Source organism: Babylonia areolata, chromosome 30 (genome assembly GCF_041734735.1).
Source record: "Babylonia areolata isolate BAREFJ2019XMU chromosome 30, ASM4173473v1, whole genome shotgun sequence".
NCBI lineage: Eukaryota > Metazoa > Mollusca > Gastropoda > Neogastropoda > Buccinidae > Babylonia > Babylonia areolata.
Genome location: NC_134905.1, coordinates 25,388,875 through 25,413,874, shown reverse-complemented (window position 1 = coordinate 25,413,874; position 25,000 = coordinate 25,388,875). Strand labels below are relative to the sequence as shown.

Genomic DNA, 25,000 nt, shown 5'->3' with positions numbered 1-25,000 from the left:
TTCCGTGGGTTTCTGTTTAATGCATTTCTTAAAGATTTCAGTTCTCGTCTTTGGATGTAACAAGCCTGATCAAACCATTTCTTAGACTGCTTTGTGTTACGTTTTTTACGGAATTCTTTATGATGAACAGCTAACTTAGATGCTTCTGTCAACGCATCTGTGAACTTTTCAACTATAGTATTTACCCTTTTATTTGTGGATGAAATGTTTAAATCACTTTTGATTTCTTGTAACAATTTGTTGATTTGTCCTGTCTTTAGTGCATGACCAAGAGCGCTGGCAGAATTTTCATTCCAGAAAAATTTAGTATAACTTCCATTTTGGTTGTTGCATTCCTTATTACTGTGAGTGCAAGGCGATTTTTTTCTTTTCTGCTTCCTTACTGACAAGTACATTGACAATCGTAGCGGACAATGATCGGAAAACGGACTGATACCTTCTACATTCATTTCAGATATGTCTTTTGTGAGTCGTTCTGAACATATGAAATAGTCTACAACGCTGCTACCTTGTTGTATGTGGCATGTATATTTTCCTTCTAAATCACCCAGGGTCCTTCCGTTTCGAATAAGCAGATCATTGCTTATGCAGATATCGATTAGTTTGCGACCAAGTTTGTGAACAGTTTGGTCCAACGAGCATCTGTCGTTTACTCTATCAGTATAACCAGGGTAAGACGACAGGTAGGTATTATCACCGCTGTCTGTGTTAATATAATCAGTAACCATTCCTGTCCTTGCATTGAAATCGCCACATAAGATAATATTGCCTTTTGTAGAAAAATGTTCTATGTCGCTTTCCAACCTATCCCATATCTGGGGTGAATGTAGTTTACCGAAAGATGATGATACTGGTGGTATATAGCAACAGCCGATATACGTGTCGTTTTCCTTTTCAGCTGCGTTTGGTATATGGATCCATACAAGATCGCAGTTGCTTTGCGGTAAAAATTGTATGTGCTCTCTTAGATCATCTCTAACAAAGACAGATATTCCTCCTGAAGACTTACAAGCCCTTTTATGTTTTTCTCGATAATAATGGATTCCTGGAGCAAAATTTGGAATAAATATTTCCTTTGTGCTTTCATAATTTAAGTGAGTTTCTTCCAAGAATACAATATCATATGATTGTAATTTGTTGATGAATTGGTAGTCTTTCAGTTTATTCACGCGAATACCATCTATTGTTTCTATGAAACCTTTGATATTCCATGAAAGAATGTTGATACGACTTTTACCTATGTCTACAGTTTATGTTAAATGCTCTATTGCCCGGTGGATCTACTTATATGTCCGCATACATTCTATTGATCATAGTACGTATTGTGTAGTCTGTCATAATAAGACCATCCGGAGCGGGCTGAACGTCGTGAATATGGATGGTAGCTGTATTCATCGTCGTTCTCACGTGAGGAGCGTCGTGTGCCGGGGAGGTAGCCATGTTCATCGTCGCCCTCCTCGAACGCTGAGTACCGTCTTCCTGTGAGGTGGTGGAAGTTATCGTTGTCCTCATGGCATGAGGGGTAGTGGCGTCGGTTGTATCTGTCAGACCAACCTCTCCTTCGCCTGTTCCGTGGATACTGATATTCTGTCTGTCTGTCGAAGTGAGGAAATGTGCTGAGTTCAGGTGTGTGGTTGAAGTGTCTCTCTGCTCGACGGTGTCTGTTGTCGCTCCGGTTATTTCTCTTACGGATGTCGGTATAGCTGTTGTAGTTTCTGCTGCCATATGTGTCCCTGTGCATGTAAGTTTTGTCTCTGCTGTTTCTATGTTGGGCGTCCTGAAGTCGTATGTTGGTTTGTTCTCGTGTGAACGCCTTTTGGTAACGATCCTGGAGCTGTTGTGGATGTCCTCTTCTGTTGTGTACAGGTGTGTACCGACGTCGTGGCCGTGTCTTTCCTGTCGGCTTCTCCCACAGCGTGTTGTCAAGATGTCGACCGATGTTGGCTGCCAGGAGACCAGCACCTCTTGTGTTAGGGTGTACCTCGTCTTTCAAGTGATAATCTGCACGCAGGTTGTCATGACCCACGAAAGAGATGTTGTCCAGTTCATGAAGCTTTGTATACAGCAAGGCGTTGAACAAGTCTATTCTGCGACTTAGCTCTTTCTGACGGGTGGTTGTGGCCTTGCTGATAATGATCTTGCTGCTTGCTTTCATTTCTCTTCTTATTTGCTGAACAGCTGAGGTCAGTTTATTGCTGGCTGCTTCTGCGTCGAGATTTCTTAAGTCATTTACACCCACATGTATGAGGACGGCGTCAGGACTGTCGGACGTGGTGTCAAAAGTGCACTGTTCTGCAGTGTGTGTTAGCACATGATCTAATGATGTTCATGTTTCATTTTCAGGGACCAGCCCTCCCAGTCCAGGAGGTAAGGGGAACAAAAATGATGAAAATGTACACCATGTGTCTGTGTGTGTGTGTGTGTGTGTGTGTGTGTGTGTGTGTGTGTGTGTGTGTGTGTGTGTGTTGTGTGTGTGTGTGTGTGTATGTGTATGTTTGTGTGTCTGTGTGTGTCTCTGTATGTCTGTGTGTCCATTGTACACTTTAACATTGCCATTTACTCTATACGTTGTCCGCCAGTACCTAATTTGATTAAACATAGCTGGTAAAAATTTTATTTAAATTTTTTTTTTTTATTTAGGAAAGCCATGAAGAAAACCCAGCTTCACAGTCATAGCAATAATAGGTTGTAAATCATCACAGTCATACCAATAATAGGTTGTAAATCATCACAGTCATACCAATAATAGGTTGCAAATCATCACAGTCATACCAATAATAGGTTGTAAATCATCACAGTCATACCAATAATAGGTTGTAAATCATCACAGTCATAGCAATAATAGGTTGTAAATCATCACAGTCATACCAATAATAGGTTGTAAATCATCACAGTCATACCAATAATAGGTTGTAAATCATTACAGTCATAGCAATAATAGGTTGAAATCATCACAGTCATAGCAATAATAGGTTGTAAATCATCACAGTCATAGCAATAATAGGTTGAAATCATCACAGTCATCGCAATAATAGGTTGAAATCATCACAGTCATAGCAACAATAGGTTGAAATCATCACAGTCATACCAATAATAGGTTGTAAGTCTTCAGAATTAAGCTGTAGTTTCGGATTAAAATGGAGGTTGTGCATGGCCACTTTCATCGGGACTCTCCGGTTATTTCTAGCGAGAACCGCATGCGCATGCGCGTCTCCATTGCTAGTCATCGAAATGCTGAAATTACGTAGAGGAAATCGCCTGTTCCGCCGACAAAAGGATTTTGAACTATTGCGGTGAGTTTTTTGTGTGCAAATTAACAAGTTGTTTTTCGTTTTATAATTACAGCAGTTATCTGCTTTATCTTCTATGTTTACTTTGATCGTGTTTCTTGTCAAATCTCTGCCATTCAAGTATTCGAACAGATCTGTTAAAAATTCAACACAGAGCCTCATCTAGCTTCGACTTTGGAGAGACTTGACACACCGAATATCAGTTTGAAGCATCATGTTATCCACAGCACACATACTTTTTCATGTCTTTGTGAAATTGAGGGAAGGGTAAATTGTTGTTTTGGTCGACTGTCGATGGATCTATTATATATATTGCGTTTCAAGGCAAAAGTTCCAAGCCCATTGCGTGATCTGCTTTCTGTTATGTGTTTACACCAGATCTCGATCGGAGGAATCTCTCTCTCTCTCTCTCTCTCTCTCTCTCTCTCTCTCTCTCTCTATATATATATATATATATATAATAAATGAATAATAATGAAAAGAATTCTAAAGTAAAAAAACTTACCTTGTTGCTTTCTTTTAAAATGATGTGTATGTCTTGAGTTCTAATTGCCTTTTTGACGACATGGTTTTTGTTGTTTGGTTCAGTCTGTGCAAATAAAATGATGTGATCGAACTCTGCCGAAAAAGGCAGTGCACACCAAGAAAAGCTAGTTACGGTGGTGGACTGCCCATGACGTCATATGACCTTTTTTGTTGCTCTGCAAGCCACGAAGCGAGTACACAATCTCCCAAATAATTACGGTTTATTTCGTTGAGGCTCCATCCGGATCTAAAAAAAAGCTTAAACCTGCTTCCCAGGTTCCGGAACGTAAGCTATGTTTGGTAAGAGGACAGTATGACATCGGTTTTTTTTTTGGTTTTTTTCTCAATTAAAAGAAAAGCAATACAAATTCTGGACAGAACACATACTAAATACACCATTGACGTGTTTACTGCGAATGAATATTCTAAAGTGGACAATGAGTTAACAAGAATGAACATAAAAGAAAAATTGGATCCACCATTTCATTGAGTTTCGGTCAGCCTTGTCGAGACAGGTCTGTGCTGATCTTGAAAAAACAGCTACATGCTGTGTGCCTGAGGCGAAAGCAACGCCTCCTTTACCGTCAAATTAAAAGAATTTCTTAAATTCTCTCTCTCTCTCTCTCTCTCTCTCTCTCTCTCTATATATATATATATATATATATATATATATATGTAATTATATATGTGAGAAGCTGTGTTAAACCGAGTGGTATATTATAAAGGTGATACAAAGGAATTACTGAATTAGGATAAAAAGAGTGAAAGGATAGAAACACCTTTGCACAGTCCAAGGACATACAGAGGCCAGTCATAAAGAGTTTTCCTGTTGTTTTAGTACAATATTATGAGAAGGAGAAGAAAAGAAAGAGGACAATGACAGGAAAAGACACAAACAACAAATGTCATAAGTACAACATATCAGTAACAAGTGGATAGTGAGCACATGTATACATAGTAACATGGAATGACTACCACTTGGTTTGGGATAAGCAACAGCATAACACATATGTGTGAATACCAAACAGTGACAGCATATGACATTTCTAATACATTTAAATAGTGGTTGAAGTTAAGCTGATTTAGTGAAAGTACACTGACAGTATAGATTTAAGTGGAAAAAACCACAACAACAACCTCCCACCCTTCTCTTTTCCCTCTCCAACCCCTCCCTTTCTCTCATACATTTTTTTTAATGTCATTCAAATGTGCACGTTGAGGCTACATTCACACTAAGCCCAGCCAGAAACTGACAGCAGTTGGCCGAGAATTGTGTGCACGTCATTTTACGCTTTCCCGCCATCCATGCCGGCGGTAGGTGGTCACACTGGCCACCAGCTGTCTCCAGTCAGCTGTGTGATTTGTGTCATGCACACAAATGAGACGGATGGTCCGACGGAACTCCTCAGTGATACAAGCAGTGTGAATATAGTCGTTTACTTTGTCCGGAGAGCGCCATTGCCGACACAGCAACTGGCTGTGTGTGACTGAAGTGTGTTGCTGTGTCAGGCTGACGGCAACTGGCTGTGTCTGACTGAAGTGTGTTGCTGTGTCAGGCTGACAGCAACTGGCTGTGTCTGACTGAAGTGTGTTGCTGTGTCAGGCTGACAGCAACTGGCTGTGTGTGACTGAAGTGTGTTGCTGTGTCAGGCTGACGGCAACTGGCTGTGTGTGACTGAAGTGTGTTGCTGTGTCAGGCTGACAGCAACTGGCTGTGTGTGACTGAAGTGTGTTGCTGTGTCAGGCTGACGGCAACTGGCTGTGTGTGACTGAAGTGTGTTGCTGTGTCAGGCTGACGGCAACTGGCTGTGTCTGGCTGAAGTGTGTTGCTGTGTCAGGCTGATGGCAACTGGCTGTGTCTGGCTGAAGTGTGTTACTGTGTCAGGCTGACGGCAACTGGCTGTGTCTGGCTGAAGTGTGTTGCTGTGTCAGGCTGACGGCAACTGGCTGTGTCTGGCTGAAGTGTGTTGCTGTGTCAGGCTGACGGCAACTGGCTGTGTGTGACTGAAGTGTGTTGCTGTGTCAGGCTGACGGCAACTGGCTGTGTGTGACTGAAGTGTGTTGCTGTGTCAGGCTGACAGCAACTGGCTGTGTCTGACTGAAGCGTGTTGCTGTGTCAGGCTGACGGCAACTAGCAGGGCTTTGTGTGAACGAAGCCTAACACTTAAAGCGATGCATACAGTCCATGTTGTGCAATGTGTGGACTGGTTTGCAACGTTCCTGGGAAAACTTTTTCAATCTGGCAACATGTAAGTGATCTATATAAGAGCCCACTAATCTGGCAACATGTAAGAGTACTTCAAAAGAACCCACTGACTGGATCACCAGCAGTCTATGAGTGTTACGATGCAACACAAAATACAAGAAGCTCTTTTTTTTTCTTTTTTTTAGAATGTCTAAAAAGAGAGGTTGTCAACACCTATGCTTACAGGACTGAATGTATCGTTGTTCAGTTTGGTCAGTTACTGAAGGAGGCTTCACTGCATCGGGACGTGGTTAATTAAACAGAACCTCTTCCTGCCCTCTGTTGCATTGTCTGGTGGCCACCTGGGCTGACCGGACCCCAGGTGGAGTGTACACGTGCTCCCTGACCGGTGACCCCCACCTGAAGACCTTCAGTGGTGAAACGGCCAGAGTCGTCCCCTTCACCTGTCCTGTCAAAATGACTGAAATGGTCGTCAAAGTCAACCAGGACACCAACCCAGGGTAAGCAACGGTAGCGATGAGCTTTTCTTCTGTGTGGGGGTGGGGATGGGATGGGGTGTGTGTGTGGGGGGAGGGGGGGTGGATGTGTGTGTGTGTGTGCGCGCGCGCGCGCGCGCGTGTGTGTGTGTGTATGTCCATTTGCACACTTGTGTGGGTGCGCACTGGTGCGCTGAGAGTGGCCCCTTTTTTCGTTGTTGCTTTTCTTTCAGTCTCTTTCCTACTACACATCTTTCCCTTCACTACTTTAACTCACTCAGTACGGCCAGTCCTCTCTTCTCCTCTACACGGACCCCTCGGATGTCCAGTGGGTGTCTGAATGACCCAACCTTTAGCTTCCGTCGTCAGAATTGTGGTATTCTTTGTCAACATTCACCTCTTCAGTACAAGAGCCTTCCGCTTGCAATATTTTGATGATGGTAATTGGGGTGAAACGCTGTTAACGTCGTCTCTCGCCGTTCGTATGGAGAGAGTTAAAGCTGTCTGTCTGTGCATTGAGGTACACCTTTGCTCAAATAGATGTAATTCTACTTTGAAGCTGTCACTCAGTCTATATTTCAAGGTACACCTTTGCTCAAATAAACGTCGATAATTCTACTTTGAAGCACTCTCTCTGTCTATGTGTCAAAAAGACGTCAACAATCTTACTACCAAAGCTGTCTGTCTTGCTGTTGAAGTACCCCTTTGCTCCAACAGACGTTGATAATTCTGCTTTGAAGCTGTCTCTCTGTCTTTGTGTTGAGGTACACCGTTGCTCAAACAGACGTCGACAATTTTACATTGAAGCTGCCTCTCTTTGTGCAGAGGAATACCATTGCTCAAACAGACGTGGATGATAATTTGAAGCTGTCTATCTTGGCGGTCAGGTATAACTTTGCTCGGATAAGAGTCAGCGCTGTCAACGACCCCACAACGTACAAAGGTCGCTTCTATGTGGGAGGCCTGGAGATTGAGGTGATGACCTTCCTCGGCCCTGACCCTGAAAACCTCACTCCGCCGATACCGACCTTTGGCGGCACGACGGGCTCTTCGTACGTCAAGATTACCACCGGAAGCCAGATGATAGACGACTTCCAACGGGTAAGTGATAAACTCGCACAAACACAGGCAAGTGTTGATACCTATCTATTATCTATCAATCTATCCATATATATATATATATATATATATATATGTTCTGTCTCTTAGACAGAAATTAGTGTAGACCCCCAACACTGTTAGACAGACGTCAGTGTAGACCCCAGACACTGTTAGACAGACGTCAGTGTAGACCCCTGACACTGTTAGACAGACGTCAGTGTAGACCCCAGACACTGTTAGACAGAAGTCGCTGTAGACCCCAGACACTGTTAGACAGAAGTAAGTGTAGACCCCTGACACTGTTAGACAGAAGTCGCTGTAGACCCCAGACACTGTTAGACAGAAGTCGGTGTAGACCCCAGACACTGTTAGACAGACGTCAGTGTAGACCCCTGACACTGTTAGACAGAAGTCAGTGTAGACCCCAGACACTGTTAGACAGAAGTCGGTGTAGACCCCAGACACTGTTAGACAGAAGTCGCTGTAGACCCCAGACACTGTTAGACAGAAGTCGGTGTAGACCCCTGACACTGTTAGACAGAAGTAAGTGTAGACCCCAGACATTGTTAGACAGACGTCAGTGTAGACCTCAGACACTGTTAGACCGACGTCAGTGTAGACCCCTGACACTGTTAGACAGAAGTAAGTGTAGACCCCTGACACTGTTAGACAGAAGTCGGTGTAGACCCCAGACACTGTTAGACAGAAGTCGGTGTAGACCCCTGACACTGTTAGACAGAAGTAAGTGTAGACCCCAGACACTGTTAGACAGAAGTCGGTGTAGACCCCAGACACTGTTAGACAGAAGTCGGTGTAGACCCCTGACACTGTTAGACAGAAGTAAGTGTAGACCCCAGACATTGTTAGACAGACGTCAGTGTAGACCCCAGACACTGTTAGACAGACGTCAGTGTAGACCCCTGACACTGTTAGACCGACGTCAGTGTAGACCCCAGACACTGTTAGACAGACGTCAGTGTAGACCCCTGACACTTTTAGACAGAAGTCGCTGTAGACCCCAGACACTGTTAGACAGAAGTCGGTGTAGACCCCAGACACTGTTAGACAGAAGTCGGTGTAGACCCCTGACACTGTTAGACAGAAGTCGCTGTAGACCCCAGACACTGTTAGGCAGAAGTAAGTGTAGACCCCTGACACTGTTAGACAGAAGTTGGTGTAGACCCCAGACACTGTTAGACAGAAGTAAGTGTAGACCCCAGACACTGTTAGACAGAAGTCGGTGTAGACCCCTGACACAGTTAGACAGAAGTCAGTGTAGACCCCTGACATTGTTAGACAGAAGTAAGTGTAGACCCCGGACACTGTTAGACCGACGTCAGTGTAGACCCCAGACACTGTTAGACAGAAGTAAGTGTAGACCCCAGACACTGTTAGACAGAAGTCGCTGTAGACCCCTGACACTGTTAGACAGAAGTCAGTGTAGACCCCAGACACTGTTAGACAGAAGTAAGTGTAGACCCCAGACATTGTTAGACAGAAGTCGCTGTAGACCCCAGACACTGTTAGACAGAAGTCGGTGTAGACCCCAGACACTGTTAGACAGAAGTCGGTGTAGACCCCAGACACTGTTAGACAGACGTCAGTGTAGACCCCTGACACTGTTAGACAGAAGTAAGTGTAGACCCCTGACACTGTTAGACAGAAGTAAGTGTAGACCCCAGACATTGTTAGACAGACGTCAGTGTAGACCCCTGACACTGTTAGACAGACGTCAGTGTAGACCCCTGACACAGTGGAATTGTTGACGTGAAGGGACAGAAGTCAGTGTTGACTGAAAACGACTGCATCCGTGACAGTTGTCGTTCCTGTTTGATGTCTGCCTGGCACTGGCCCTGGTCATTGTCCCTCCGGGTGAAATTCCCCGGACCCCGAACAATGGTGCGAAGATTACAGAGCCGTCAGTCTGTAGACACCAAACTCCTCCGCCATGGTGCGGAGATTACAGAGCCGTCAGTCTGTAGACACCAAACTCCTCCGCCATGGTGCGAAGATTACAGAGCCGTCAGTCTACAGACACCAAACTCCTCCGCCATGGTGCGAAGATTACAGAGCCGTCAGTCTACAGACACCAAAGTCATCCGCCATGGTGCGAAGATTACAGAGCCGTCAGTCTACAGACACCAAAGTCATCCGCCATGGTGCGAAGATTACAGAGCCGTCAGTCTGTAGACACCAAACTCCTCCGCCATGGTGCGAAGATTACAGAGCCGTCAGTCTATAGACACCAAACTCCTCCGCCATGGTGCGAAGATTACAGAGCCGTCAGTCTATAGACACCAAACTCCTCCGCCATGGTGCGAAGATTACAGAGCCGTCAGTCTACAGACACCAAAGTCATCCGCCATGGTGCGAAGATTACAGAGCCGTCAGTCTGTAGACACCAAACTCCTCCGCCATGGTGCGAAGATTACAGAGCCGTCAGTCTACAGACACCAAAGTCATCCGCCATGGTGCGAAGATTACAGAGCCGTCAGTCTATAGACACCAAACTCCTCCGCCATGGTGCGAAGATTACAGAGCCGTCAGTCTACAGACACCAAACTCCTCCGCCATGGTGCGAAGATTACAGAGCCGTCAGTCTACAGACACCAAACTCCTCCGCCATGGTGCGAAGATTACAGAGCCGTCAGTCTACAGACACCAAACTCCTCCGCCATGGTGCGAAGATTACAGAGCCGTCAGTCTGTAGACACCAAACTCCTCCGCCATGGTGCGAAGATTACAGAGCCGTCAGTCTATAGACACCAAACTCCTCCGCCATGGTGCGAAGATTACAGAGCCGTCAGTCTGTAGACACCAAACTCCTCCGCCATGGTGCGAAGATTACAGAGCCGTCAGTCTGTAGACACCAAACTCCTCCGCCATGGTGCGAAGATTACAGAGCCGTCAGTCTGTAGACACCAAACTCCTCCGCCATGGTGCGAAGATTACAGAGCCGTCAGTCTGTAGACACCAAACTCCTCCGCCATGGTGCGAAGATTACAGAGCCGTCAGTCTGTAGACACCAAACTCCTCCGCCATGGTGCGAAGATTACAGAGCCGTCAGTCTGTAGACACCAAACTCCTCCGCCATGGTGCGAAGATTACAGAGCCGTCAGTCTGTAGACACCAAACTCCTCCGCCATGGTGCGAAGATTACAGAGCCGTCAGTCTGTAGACACCAAACTCCTCCGCCATGGTGCGAAGATTACAGAGCCGTCAGTCTGTAGACACCAAACTCCTCCGCCATGGTGCGAAGATTACAGAGCCGTCAGTCTGTAGACACCAAACTCCTCCGCCAGTTTTGATTGAAATCATGGCCGTAGTTAGCTTACAATCAAAGCAAATAACCTTGTGTTGAAATGAGATCATTTCGAATGCAGTCATTTTGCTGTGGAAGTTTTAGTTTCAGTTTCTCAAGGGGGTCAGTGCGTTCGAGCAAATCCATATACGCTGCACCACATCCGCTAGGCAGACGCCTGACCAGCAGCATCAGCCAACGTGCTAAGTCAGGCCTTGAGAGCTTGCACACACACACACACACACACACACACACACACACACACACACATATATATATATATATATTTGTGTAGCTATTACAGTGGAGTGGATTTTTTCTGCAGAATTTTGCCAGAGGACTTCTTCTTCTGCGTTCACTCGTATGTGCGCGAGTGGGCTTTTACGTGTATGACCGTTTTTACCCCGCCATGTAGGCAGCCATACTCCGTTTTCGGGGGTGTGCATGCTGGGTATGTTCTTGTTTCCAGAATCCACCGAACGCTGACGTACTGACATGGATTACAGGATCTTTAACGTGCGTATTTGATCGTTACGTCAGTTTTGATTGAAATCATGGCCGTAGTTGCATATACACACGAAGGGGGTTCAGGCACTAGCAGGTCTGCACATATGTTGACCTGGGAGATCGTAAAAATCTCCACCCTTCACCCACCAGGCGCCGTCACCGTGATTCGAACCCGGGACCCTCAGATTGACAGTCCAACGCTTTAACCACTCGGCTATTGCGCCCGTCTTGCCAGAGGGCAACACTCTCTTTCCCATGGGTTTTTTCAATGCGCCGAGTGCCTGCAGAACACAGGACCTCAGTTTTTATCGTCTCATCCGAACGACTAAATATTCAGTTGGAGGAGGTGCAGGGTAATGTGTGTGTGTGTGTGTGTGTGTGTGTTGGAGCTCATGTACGTTTATATGTATTTGACTGTGCTTTCATATCTGTGAAACTGCATGTTTGGTGCATATCTGTTATCCATGGTGTATGTGTGAATGTGTGTCTTCATGTTTTACATTTATTTGCTTATTTATCATCATTGTTGTATTATTTATTTATTTATTCATTTATTATTATTACTACTACCTTTTTATATTATAATTATTATTTATTTATTTATGTAAGCTTATCTATTATTTATTCACCTTTTTTTTCTTTTTTCTTTTTTCTCAAGGCCTGACTAAGCGCGTTGGGTTACGCTGCTGGTCAGGCATCTGCTTGGCAGATGTGGTGTAGCGTATATGGATTTGTCCGAACGCAGTGACGCCTCCTTGAGCTGCTGAAACTGAAACTGAAACTGGATTTTCCAGTCAAACTTGGGAAAAGGACGAGAGCGGGATTCGAACCCAGACCCATTCTGCCACCTCCCTCCCATGCTGTATGGAGAACTGTGAAGCAGACAGGAAGCAGTGACTTCGGGCAAACAACTTTTTGAAGCTGGGTGCTTGCAGCAAGAACAACCTGATCTAGCTTGATTTTAACTGGAATCTCTTAGATCTTCCGTCTTCTTCGTTCGTGGGCTGCAACTCCGACGTTCACTCGTTGTGTACACGAGCGGGCTTTTTACGAGTAAGACCATTTTTACCCCGCCATGTAGGCAGCCATACTCCATTTTCGGGGATGTACATGCTGAGTATGTCGTTGTTTCCATAACCCACAGAGCGCTGACATTGATCACAGGATCTTTAACGTGCGTATTTGATCTTATGCTTCCGTATACGCACGAATGGGGTTCAGGCACTAGCAGGTCTGCACATTATGTTGACCTGGGAGACAGGGAAAATCTGCACCCTGTACCCACCAGGCGCTGTTACCGAAATTCGAACCAGGGACCCTCAGAGTGAAGGTCTGACGCTTTAATCACTCGGCTATTGCGCCCGTCATCTCTTAGCTGAATAGGCCTCAGTCAGTAAAAGATCTGCCCAAAGTTTGGTCAAATTCGACTGCAGAGTCTGGCGTTTCTCACCCTCGTGCAAACAAAAAAGTCTTGCAGCGAAGTTCATGCGAAATTCGGGTCTGTGAATTAAATTAAAACACACACACACACACACACACACACACACACACACACACACACACACACACATAAAAAATTAAAAAAACACACCCAAGAGTGATGAATATGTAGTTGCGTTTGTGTTTTGTTGTTGTTGATGTGTGTGTGTGTGTGTGTGTGTGTGTGTGTGTGTGAGCGCACGCGCGTGCGAAGTTCATAATTGTGCGGATTTCGTATCAGTTGTTCGTGTGCCTAGAATTTCACTTTCAATGTTTGGTCACACTACAGGATGTCTCCAACTACGCCTGGTCCGTGGAGGGCAGCATGATAGATGGTGTGGGGGTTGACTTCAACAAGGAACAGAACTTGCTGACCATGTACATCAACGGTACTTCAGTCACAATCACCTACCGCCCTGTTGACAGGACGGTCAATAAACAGCCTCAAAGACCTGGACTTGTTATACAGGTGAGTTCAACAGATCAGGTGTCTTCATGGCTGACTTGTTATACAGGTGAGTTCAACAGATCAGGTGTCTTCATGTCTGACTTGTTATACAGGTGAGTTCAATAGATCAGGTGTCTTCATGGCTGACTTGTTATACAGGTGAGTTCAACAGATCAGGTGTCTTCATGTCTGACTTGTTATACAGGTGAGTTCAATAGATCAGGTGTCTTCATGTCTGACTTGTTATACAGGTGAGTTCAATAGATCAGGTGTCTTCATGGCTGACTTGTTATACAGGTGAGTTCAACAGATCAGGTGTCTTCATGGCTGACTTGTTATACAGGTGAGTTCATCAGATCAGATGTCTTCATGGCTGACTTGTTATACAGGTGAGTTCAACAGATCAGGTGTCTTCATGGCTGACTTGTTATACAGGTGAGTTCAACAGATCAGATGTCTTCATGTCTGACTTGTTATACAGGTGAGTTCAATAGATCAGGTGTCTTCATGTCTGACTTGTTATACAGGTGAGTTCAACAGATCAGGTGTCTTCATGTCTGACTTGTTATACAGGTGAGTTCAACAGATCAGGTGTCTTCATGTCTGACTTGTTATACAGGTGAGTTCATCAGATCAGGTGTCTTCATGTCTGACTTGTTATACAGGTGAGTTCAATAGATCAGGTGTCTTCATGGCTGACTTGTTATACAGGTGAGTTCAATAGGTCAGGTGTCTTCATGGCTGACGTGTTATACAGGTGAGTTCAATAGGTCAGGTGTCTTCATGTCTGACTTGTTATACAGGTGAGTTCATCAGATCAGATGTCTTCATGTCTGACTTGTTATACAGGTGAGTTCAATAGGTCAGGTGTCTTCATGGCTGACGTGTTATACAGGTGAGTTCAACAGATCAGGTGTCTTCATGGCTGACTTGTTCTACAGGTGAGTTCAATAGATCAGATGTCTTCATGGCTGACTTGTTATACAGGTGAGTTCAATAGATCATGTGTCTTCATGTCTGACTTGTTATACAGGTGAGTTCAATAGATCAGGTGTCTTCATGGCTGACTTGTTATACAGGTGAGTTCAACAGATCAGGTGTCTTCATGGCTGACTTTTTATACAGGTGAGTTCAATAGATCAGGTGTCTTCATGGCTGACTTGTTATACAGGTGAGTTCAACAGATCAGGTGTCTTCATGGCTGACTTGTTATACAGGTGAGTTCAACAGATCAGGTGTCTTCATGGCTGACTTGTTATACAGGTGAGTTCATCAGATCAGATGTCTTCATGGCTGACTTGTTATACAGGTGAGTTCAACAGATCAGGTGTCTTCATGGCTGACTTGTTATACAGGTGAGTTCATCAGATCAGGTGTCTTCATGTCTGACTTGTTATACAGGTGAGTTCAATAGATCAGATGTCTTCATGGCTGACTTGTTATACAGGTGAGTTCAATAGGTCAGGTGTCTTCATGTCTGACTTGTTATACAGGTGAGTTCAACAGATCAGATGTCTTCATGGCTGACTTGTTATACAGGTGAGTTCAATAGGTCAGGTGTCTTCATGGCTGACTTGTTATACAGGTGAGTTCATCAGATCAGGTGTCTTCATGTCTGACTTGTTATACAGGTGAGTTCAATAGATCAGATGTCTTCATGACTGACTTGTTATACAGGTGAGTTCAATAGGTCAGGTGTCTTCATGGCTGACTTGTTATACAGGTGAATTCAACAGATCAGGTGTCTTCATGGCTGACTTGTTATACAGGTGAGTTCAACAGATCAGATGTCTTCATGTCTGACTTGTTATACAGGTGAGTTCAATAGGTCAGGTGTCTTCATGTCTGACTTGTTATACAGGTGAGTTCAACAGATCAGATGTCTTCATGGCTGACTTGTTATACAGGTGAGTTCATCAGATCAGGTGTCTTCATGGCTGACTTGTTATACAGGTGAGTTCAATAGATCAGGTGTCTTCATGTCTGACTTGTTATACATGTGAGTTCAATAGATCAGGTGTCTTCATGGCTGACTTGTTATACAGGTGAGTTCAACAGATCAGGTGTCTTCATGGCTGACTTGTTATACAGGTGAATTCAACAGATCAGGTGTCTTCATGGCTGACTTGTTCTACAGGTGAGTTCAACAGATCAGGTGTCTTCATGTCTGACTTGTTATACAGGTGAGTTCAACAGATCTGGTGTCTTCATGGCTGACTTGTTATACAGGTGAGTTCAACAGATCAGGTGTCTTCATGGCTGACTTGTTATACAGGTGAGTTCAACAGATCAGGTGTCTTCATGGCTGACTTGTTATACAGGTGAGTTCAACAGATCAGGTGACTTTGTGTCTGACTTGTTATACAGGTGAGTTCAACAGATCAGGTGACTTTGTGTCTGACTTGTTATACAGGTCAGTTCAATAGAACAGGTGTCTGCGTGTCTGACTTGTAAGACAGGTGAGTTCAACAGATCAGGTGTCTTCATGGCTGACTTGTTATACAGGTGAGTTCAACAGATCAGGTGTCTTTGTGTCTGACTTGCTATACAGGTCAGTTCAATAGAACAGGTGTCTGCGTGTCTGACTTGTAAGACAGGTGAGTTCAACAGATCAGGTGTCTGCGTGTCTGACTTGTAAGACAGGTGAGTTCAGTTGATCTATGTAAGCCATACAGCCAAGCCATGCTGTGTCCCCTATAATCTCTGTCAGAAAATGGTGGAGGCAATAGATGTGAATCTAAGATAGAGTAGGTGGGTAGATGTTTTATCTGGTTGGGTTTGTTTTGCAGCCATGAAACTCAGTTTGTCCTGCTTCACTTTCTCAGAGGGGGGAAAAGAAAAGCTAGCACTGGTGATTATTTTAAGAAACACGTTCACCAAATTAACTCATCTTGCTAGAAACTCACATTGCACGGTCGTTTCAACGACGAATTGTTTAAAAGGCAGTTATGTTTGAGTTCCTGAAATGCATTTGCTATCTTGGCCACTTGTATCAGGAAAATTAGTTTTAATGCTCTCTCCCTCCCCCCCCCCCCCCTCTCTCTCTCTCTCTCTCTCTCTCTCTTCCTTCTGTTTTTCTTCTCATCCTGGGTTACAGGCAGGTAAAAACCTTCTTCCACGAGGCGACGTCGAGTTCCCCAACACGCTGTGCTCCACGAAGAAAAAACCCAACTTTGAGAAGCTGACCAAAGACGAGGAACTGGACGACAAAGTACAACTCATGATGCACACCGTTTTTCAGCAGGACGTGCCAGCGTTTCTGTGAGTATCATGTGCCTTGTGAACAACAGCTCCAGGTCTGATTATAGTGTGATATTTTCATCTGTTCTCTTACATGCTTATCGCTTTGTTGCTTTGCTTTGTGATTGTTGAATGAGATTAATTAGCATTAACTTTGTATTCGTGCGTCTCATGTTCCTTATGTATTCATGATGAATGACTGTGACAGACGTGTATGATTAACATCAATTTAGCATTTCAGCATTATTTTCATGTAGTTTATGTGTTTACATTGAATGAGTGTGATTTTCGTGTTTTGTTTGCGTAGCATACACCACATATGAATTTCTCGTATTGATAAAGTATTCTGTATTATGTATTCTGTAAGGTCCTTTTTGAAGAGCCGTTACTTCGGGTTCTATTTTCTGATTATTTTGTGCCAATGTTTTTACACGTTTGTGTCACCTAGAGGATAGGTAACACCCTGCAGTCAGTGGTATCTAATGTCCTGCAGTTTATGGTATGTAACACCCTGCAGTTGATGGTATCTAATGTCCTGCAGTCATGGTATCTAATGTCCTGCAGTCATGGTATCTAATGTCCTGCAGTCATTGGTATCTAATGTCCTGCAGTCATGGTATCTAATATCCTGCAGTCATGGTATCTAATATCCTGCAGTCAGTGGTATCTAATGTCCTGCAGTCAGTGGTATCTAATGTCCTGCAGTCATGGTATCTAATATCCTGCAGTCAGTGGTATCTAATGTCCTGCAGTCATGGTATCTAATATCCTGCAGTCATTGGTATCTAATGTCCTGCAGTCATGGTATCTAATATCCTGCAGTCAGTGGTATCTAATGTCCTGCAGTCATGGTATTTAATGTCCTGCAGTCATGGTATCTAATGTCCTGCAGTCATGGTATCTAATGTCCTGCAGTCATTGGTATCTAATGTCCTGCAGTCATGGTATCTAATGTCCTGCAGTCATGGTATCTAATGTCCTGCAGTCATTGGTATCTAATGTCCTGCAGTCATTGGTATCTAATGTCTGATTATTTATGACAACGTTTTTACACGTTTGTGTAACCACCACCACCACCACTACTACTACTACAACTACCGCTGCTGCTATTGCCACTAACAGTAGCAGGTGAATTTGAAAAGTGAAGTGAAAAGTGGAGCCATTTGTTGTTGTTTTTCCAGAGGGGAGGACATGCACTGTTTGATGGCCCGCACGGCTGTTGAGATATGCTCGCTGGACGGGATGAAAGAGGCCATTAGGAACTGCTCCTCTCTTCTGCTTCCATCGCGTGGGTATCCCAGCAACAGCAACGACAACCTCGCCCAAAACTTCGCGCTCTGCTTCGCTCCCTTCTGCCCTGTAGAACCAGAGGGCGGCCAGCAGAACCAGAACCAGAATCAGAACCAAAACCAGAATCAGAATCAGAACCAGAATCAGAACCAAAACCAGAACCAGAATCAGAATGAGGTCGCTACTTTTCCATAGGGTTCACAAAAAGTCATGGACCACGTGTGGGAACTTCCTCCGTTTTTCATCTTTCTTGAGGGCATGGTGAAATGATGGTAGATTTTGGGGAAACCAGTCATGTGGACAGCCAGTACAGTGAGCGCCACTGATGTAATAACCATAGGTGCTTTCTCATGTGCACCTCCAGGGATTTTTTTTTTTCACGATTAAAATCCACGGCTGTCTTTTAAACCAACAAAACCAAAACTGAATAACTGTCGCATTTCGCCTGAAACTTTTCCTTTCTCCAACGCACTTTTCAAGCTGTTCACATGCCTGAAATATCCAGTCACGTGTTCAACAGGGGTGGGGGGGTGGGCAGTGGTAAAACCTATTCTGAGACATCAGCAATGACGGAAAGAAGAGTCAATCAATAATTAACCCCAGCTACACAAGTGGATAGCAACCAGCTACACACCACCACCCCTGTCCTGCAGTGCCACAGATCAACACTTGAGAACCTGGAGGACTGGATTTATGAAGTCATTAAATCACGGACACCCCCCCCCCCCCCCCCCCTCCCAGTGTGAAGCTGATGCCCTTCTCTATGACAGGAGAAACGAGTAGTGAACCCCACACAGACTGCACGACTTGAATCATCTCTCGCTTCTTGGTCATAGAATTAGTTCATTTTATGAAAAAACGGAGCCTGCATTTCTTCAGTGGCCCTCAACCTTTTTGGTGAAGTCTTGTAGAGTTCACAGCCAAACAAGCCGTGACGTCGTCAACCCACGGGGATCGTCTTTTATCAGCTGGTGTTCGGATGAATCCTTCGTTTGATCAGCGACACTTGAGAGAAGGCTATTTGGTTTATCTCCTCTTGTTGTCACGTTGTAGGTAATAAACGGAACATATCAGACAGCACAACGGTGTGTGACGAGTGTGGAGATTTGTTAGTGTGTGTGTGTGTGTGTGTGCCTTCGTGCGCGCGCGCGCGTGTGTGTGTATATACATATGTGTGTGTGTGTGTGTGCCTTCGTCCGCGCGCGCGCATGTGTGTGTGTGTGCACGTGCGTGCGTGTGTGTGTGTGTGTGTGTGTGTGTGTGTGTGTGACAGATCATTTTTAATCAATGTCCACTCAGACACAGGCACGAACAGGTACGAATTCAGACTGGTGAACGTCTAAAAAGCTTGATGGCTCCAAACTTCTTTTCTTTCGCTTTTCATTTTCCTTCCACGTTGTGATTGAAAACCAACTTTTACCGGACCGCAGTAGCGATCTTCTCCCCCCCCCCCTCCCCTCCCTCCTTCCTACTTCTCTCTCTTTCCCTCCCCTTCTCTCTCTCTTTCCCTCCCCTTCTCTCTCTCTCTCTTTCCCTCCTCTTCTCTCTCTCTTTCCCTCCCCTTCTCTCTCTCTCTCTTTCCCTCCTCTTCTCTCTCTCTTTCCCTCCCCTTCTCTCTCTCTCTCTTTCCCTCCTCTTCTCTCTCTCTTTCCCTCCCCTTCTCTCTCTCTTTCCCTCCCCTTCTCTCTCTCTCTCTTTCCCTCCTCTTCTCTCTCTCTTTCCCTCCCCTTCTCTCTCTTTCCCTCCCCTTCTCTCTCTTTCTCTTTCCCTCCCCTTCTCTCTCTCTTTCCCTCCCTTCTCTCTCTCTCTCTTTCCCTCCTCTTCTCTCTCTCTTTCCCTCCCCTTCTCTCTCTCTCTCTTTCCCTCCCCTTCTCTCTCTCTTTCCCTCCTCTTCTCTCTCTCTTTCCCTCCCCTTCTCTCTCTCTCTCTTTCCCTCCTCTTCTCTCTCTCTTTCCCTCCCCTTCTCTCTCTCTCTCTTTCCCTCCCCTTCTCTCTCTCTTTCCCTCTCCCTCTCTTCTCTCTCCCTCTTTCCCCCCCCTTCTCTCTCTTTCCCTCCCCTTCTCTCTCTCTCTCTCTCTTTCCCTCCCCTTCTCTCTCTTTCTCTCTCTCTCTTTCCCTCCCCTTCTCTCTCTCTCTCTTTCCCTCCCCTTCTCTCTCTCTCTCTTTCCCTCCCCTTCTCTCTCTCTTTCCCTCCCCTTCTCTCTCTCTTTCCCTCCCCTTCTCTCTCTTTCCCTCCCCTTCTCTCTCTCTCTTTCCCTCCCCTTCTCTCTCTCTTTCCCTCCCTTCTCTCTCTTTCCCTCCTCTTCTCTCTCTCTCTTTCCCTCCCCTTCTCTCTCTCTCTCTCTTTCCCTCCTCTTCTCTCTCTCTTTCCCTCCCCTTCTCTCTCTTTCCCTCCTCTTCTCTCTCTCTTTCCCTCCCCTTCTCTCTCTCTTTCCCTCCTCTTCTCTCTCTCTCTTTCCCTCCCCTTCTCTCTCTCTCTTTCCCTCCCCTTCTCTCTCTTTCCCTCCTCTTCTCTCTCTCTCTTTCCCTACCCTTCTCCCTCTCTCTTTCCCTCCCCTTCTCTCTCTCTTTCCCTCCCCTTCTCTCTCTTTCCCTCCCCTTCTCTCTCTTTCCCTACCCTTCTCTCTCTCTCTTTCCCTCCCCTTCTCTCTGTCTCTTTCCGTCCCCTTCTCTCTCTCTCTCTTTCCCTCCCCTTCTCTCTCTCTCTCTCTTTCCCTACCCTTCTCTCTCTCTTTCCCTCCCCTTCTCTCTCTCTCTTTCCCTCCCCTTCTCTCTCTTTCCCTACCCTTCTCTCTCTCTTTCCCTCCCCTTCTCTCTCTCTTTCCCTCCTCCCCTTCTCTCTCTCTTTCCCTACCCTTCTCTCTCTCTTTCCCTCCCCTTCTCTCTCTTTCCCTACCCTTCTCTCTCTCTTTCCCTCCCCTTCTCTCTCTCTTTCCCTCCCCTTCTCTCTCTCTTTCCCTCCTCCCCTTCTCTCTCTCTTTCTCTACCCTTCTCTCTCTCTTTCCCTCCCCTTCTCTCTCCTCCTTCTCTCCTCTTCCTCCCTTCTCTCTCTCTTTCTCTACCCTTCTCTCTCTCTCTTTCCCTACCCTTCTCTCTCTCTTTCCCTCCCCTTCTCTCTCTCTTTCCCTCCCCTTCTCTCTCTCTTTCCCTACCCTTCTCTCTCTCTTTCTCTACCCTTCTCTCTCTCTCTTTCCCTACCCTTCTCTCTCTCTTTCCCTCCCCTTCTCTCTCTCTTTCCCTCCCCTTCTCTCTCTCTCTTTCCCTACCCTTCTCTCTTTCCCTACCCTTCTCTCTCTCTCTTTCCCTACCCTTCTCTCTCTCTTTCCCTCCCCTTCTCTCTCTCTTTCCCTACCCTTCTCTCTCTCTCTTTCCCTACCCTTCTCTCTCTCTTTCCCTCCCCTTCTCTCTCTCTCTTTCCCTACCCTTCTCTCTTTCCCTACCCTTCTCTCTCTCTTTCCCTACCCTTCTCTCTCTCTTTCCCTACCCCTTCTCTCTCTCTTTCCCTCCCCTTCTCTCTCTCTTTCCTCCCTTCTCTCTCTCTCTTTCCCTCCCCTTCTCTCTCTCTTTCTCTACCCTTCTCTCTCTCTCTTTCCCTACCCTTCTCTCTTTCCCTCCCCTTCTCCCTCTTTCTCTCTCCTTCCCTCTCTCTTTCTCTCTCCCTCTCTCTTTCCCTCTAAGAAAGAGAGTGGGGCTGGAGAGACAGACAGACAGTGAAAGACACTGAGAAAGGCAGAGAGAAACAGATTTATTATCTGTTTGTGTGTGTGTGTGTGTGTGTGTGTGTGTGTGTGTGAAAGAAAGAAAGAAACAGAGAGGACTTATCCTCCCCCCCCCCCCTCTCTCTCTCTTCTTCTCTCAGACTCACACACACACATACACTCACACACACACACAAACACTCACACACACACACACACACACACACAGACGGAGGAAAATTGGAACGTTCACCCAACAATTCACAATAAAAGAAAGGGGGGAGGTTATGACGTCAAAGCTCATTTCGTACTGGTACAATTACGTCGCAGTCCGAGACAGCTCGTCTTTTGCCAGCACACACACTCTCCCACACACACGTATTTACTCTGTGCGTATTTGCATACACAGATTCTATTCTACCTGTGACAGCTTAGCTGGTGTATGAACGGGTTTGAAACCACGGGAAAGATATGAAAAAAAAAAAAAAAATCCAAACAACATGAAAACACTTCGTTTTGTCATTTGCTTTTCTGTTTCCGAAGAAATGTGTTATCATCAGTGTCGAATCGTCTGTTGTACCTTTTGCACACACACACACACACACACACACACACAGAGAGAGAGAGAGAGAGAGAGAGAGAGAGAGAGTTTGTCCGGGCATTCGAATTATTTTCAGCTTTGACAGTACGGTGCAATGTGCGTCGTATCGCCGCTTGAGCTTTGGTGACACACGTGAGGGTATGTAATCCCTCCCCCCCCCCTCATCCCCCCACCCCGGCCACACCACACATACACACACACACACACACACAACCCCTCATTCCCGCACAAACAGTGACAGACACGTATGCCAGCATGAATCGTTATCAAAAAATATTTATCATCTTCTGGAAAAAAAAAAAGAGATATTAATTAAAAACAACTATGCGCAATGATCACCAAATAAGCAAGAATTAAACCACCCAATACAAAATGCAAAAACCGCTGCATTTGTACGATGCATCCACACACACACACACACACGCACACACACACAGGCCTACCGTTTTGAGTGAATTTTCATGTTCATGTCCTACGTGTCGTTTCACAATCTGGAACATCGCAATCATAATACAGCTTGACTTCTAAATATCACAGCATTAATCACAAAGTTTTGTTTCGTTGCAATTCAGATGATATCACCTAGCAAGACAGCTGAAAGACAAAGTAAATGAACAAGCACCAACAAACAAAAAGTGCGCTCTCTGTCTCTCTGTGTCTCTCTCTGTCTCTCTCTCGCGCGCGTGCACAGACACACACACACACACACACACACACACACACACAAATAGTTAAATAGTTCAGTTGGTTCGCTGTTATAGTTGTTAGTTTTTCATTAGAAATATGTTATATTGTAATGCTGTTTTTTTTAATTTTTTAAACAAAACTTAAATCAATAATTCACACACACACACACACACACACACACACACACACACACACACACACACACTTTCACTTACTCGTACGCGTACACAGTAATCAACCCCCCTCCCCCTCCTCCCACTCGATTTTTTTCCTTCCCTCGTCTAATATCACTTATAGTGAAAAGACGTTAAACTAAAGAACGAACTCTCTCTCTCACACACACACACACACACACACACACACACACACACACACACACACACACACACAGATGATGGAAGATGGATACAATAGTTTACAAGCACAACACAAGCGCGCGAAGTTCCCTCCTGAACCTGTGTACACAGTGAGCGAAAAAGAAAAGAACACGATAGAGAAACATAACATAACGTGCATTACAATACTCTCAACACCACGATAAACATAACATAACGTGCATTACAATACTCTCAACACCACGATAGAGAACATAACGTGCATTACAATACTCTCAACACCACGATAGAGAACATAACGTGCATTACAATACTCTCAACACCACGATAAACATAACGTGCATTACAATACACTCAACACCACAATAGAGAAACATAACGTGCATTACAATACTCTCAACACCACGATAAACATAACGTGCATTACCATACACTCAACACCACGATAGAGAAACATAACGTAACGTGCATTACAATACACTCAACACCACAATAGAGAAACATAACGTGTATTACAATACTCTCAACACCACGATAAACATAACGTGCATTACCATACACTCAACACCACGATAGAGAAACATAACGTAACGTGCATTACAATGCACTCAACACCACAATAGAGAAATAAAACGTGTATTACAATGCTCTCAACACCACAATAGAGAAACATAACATAACGTGCATTACAATACTCTCAACACCACCTGCTAGGAATCAACTATGACAATGGCAAATCATCTACTCCTAATACTTTATATGTATGGAATAGAAAATAACTGTTAGAATAACATTCTCAATCATAACTGTAAATAATCAGCCACACTTTTTTTAGAGAATTATTGTGAGAGTTTGCGCACAAAGTCTTAAAAAAATCGGCTAACGGCAAGTGGAGACTACTCCCACTGACCAGTTAAAGGCTAAAGGTCTACCCCCACTGACCAGTTAAAGGCTAAAGGTCTACCCCCACTGACCAGTTAAAGGCTAAAGGTCTACCCCCACTGACCAGTTAAAGGCTAAAGGTCTACCCCCACTGACCAGTTAAAGGCTAAAGGTCTACCCCCACTGACCAGTTAAAGGCTAAAGGTCTACCCCCACTGACCAGTTAAAGGCTAAAGGTCTACCCCCACTGACCAGTCAAAGGCTAAAGGTCTACCCCCACTGACCAGTCAAAGGCTAAAGGTCTACCCCCACTGACCAGTTAAAGGCTAAAGGTCTACCCCCACTGACCAGTCAAAGGCTAAAGGTCTACCCCCACTGACCAGTTAAAGGCTAAAGGTCTACCCCCACTGACCAGTTAAAGGCTAAAGGTCTACCCCCACTGACCAGTTAAAGGCTAAAGGTCTTATATATTTGTGCACCTATCTGAGTGGATTTCATTTCACATAATTTTGCCGGAGGACAACACTTTTGTTGCCATGGGTTCTTTTTCGGTGTACAGAGTGCGTGCTGAACAAAGGACCTTGGTTTATCGTCTCATTCGAAAGACTACGTATACGCTCAGGTTGATTTTCCACTCAAACTTGGTGTAAAGTGCGAGAGCGGGATTCGAACCCACACTCTCGCGTATCTACACTGGCTTGTGAAGCCGTGGCTGCTAAATATTACGCAAACTGGTGGTGTAACCTGAGCGTCCATCTTGGCGCGGCTTGGCCTGGTGGTATATCAGGCTTGAACCCTCTCACTAATTCAGTCTACCAATTCATCTTCCCCAACAGAAGTCAGGTACACCCATTCACACCTGGACGTAGTGGGGAAATCGTAGTTAATCAAATACCTTTCCCATTTTCACCTGGCTGTAACAGGGCAAATCATA

The 25,000-nt window shown here is 45.1% G+C and overlaps 1 protein-coding gene across 1 annotated transcript in view; it reads left to right on the top strand.

Annotated features, from left to right (window-relative positions):
* LOC143275394 (uncharacterized) overlaps positions 1-18,946 on the top strand; it is a 28,419-nt gene extending 9,473 nt beyond the window's left edge. The window contains exons 7-12 of the mRNA XM_076579468.1: positions 2,344-2,367; positions 6,383-6,521; positions 7,385-7,598; positions 13,175-13,354; positions 16,431-16,594; positions 17,755-18,946. Coding sequence (XP_076435583.1) covers positions 2,344-2,367; positions 6,383-6,521; positions 7,385-7,598; positions 13,175-13,354; positions 16,431-16,594; positions 17,755-18,058 — 1,025 coding nt within the window. The 3' untranslated portion in view covers positions 18,059-18,946. The remainder of the gene's footprint in view (positions 1-2,343; positions 2,368-6,382; positions 6,522-7,384; positions 7,599-13,174; positions 13,355-16,430; positions 16,595-17,754) is intronic.
* Positions 18,947-25,000: the final 6,054 nt, after the last annotated feature.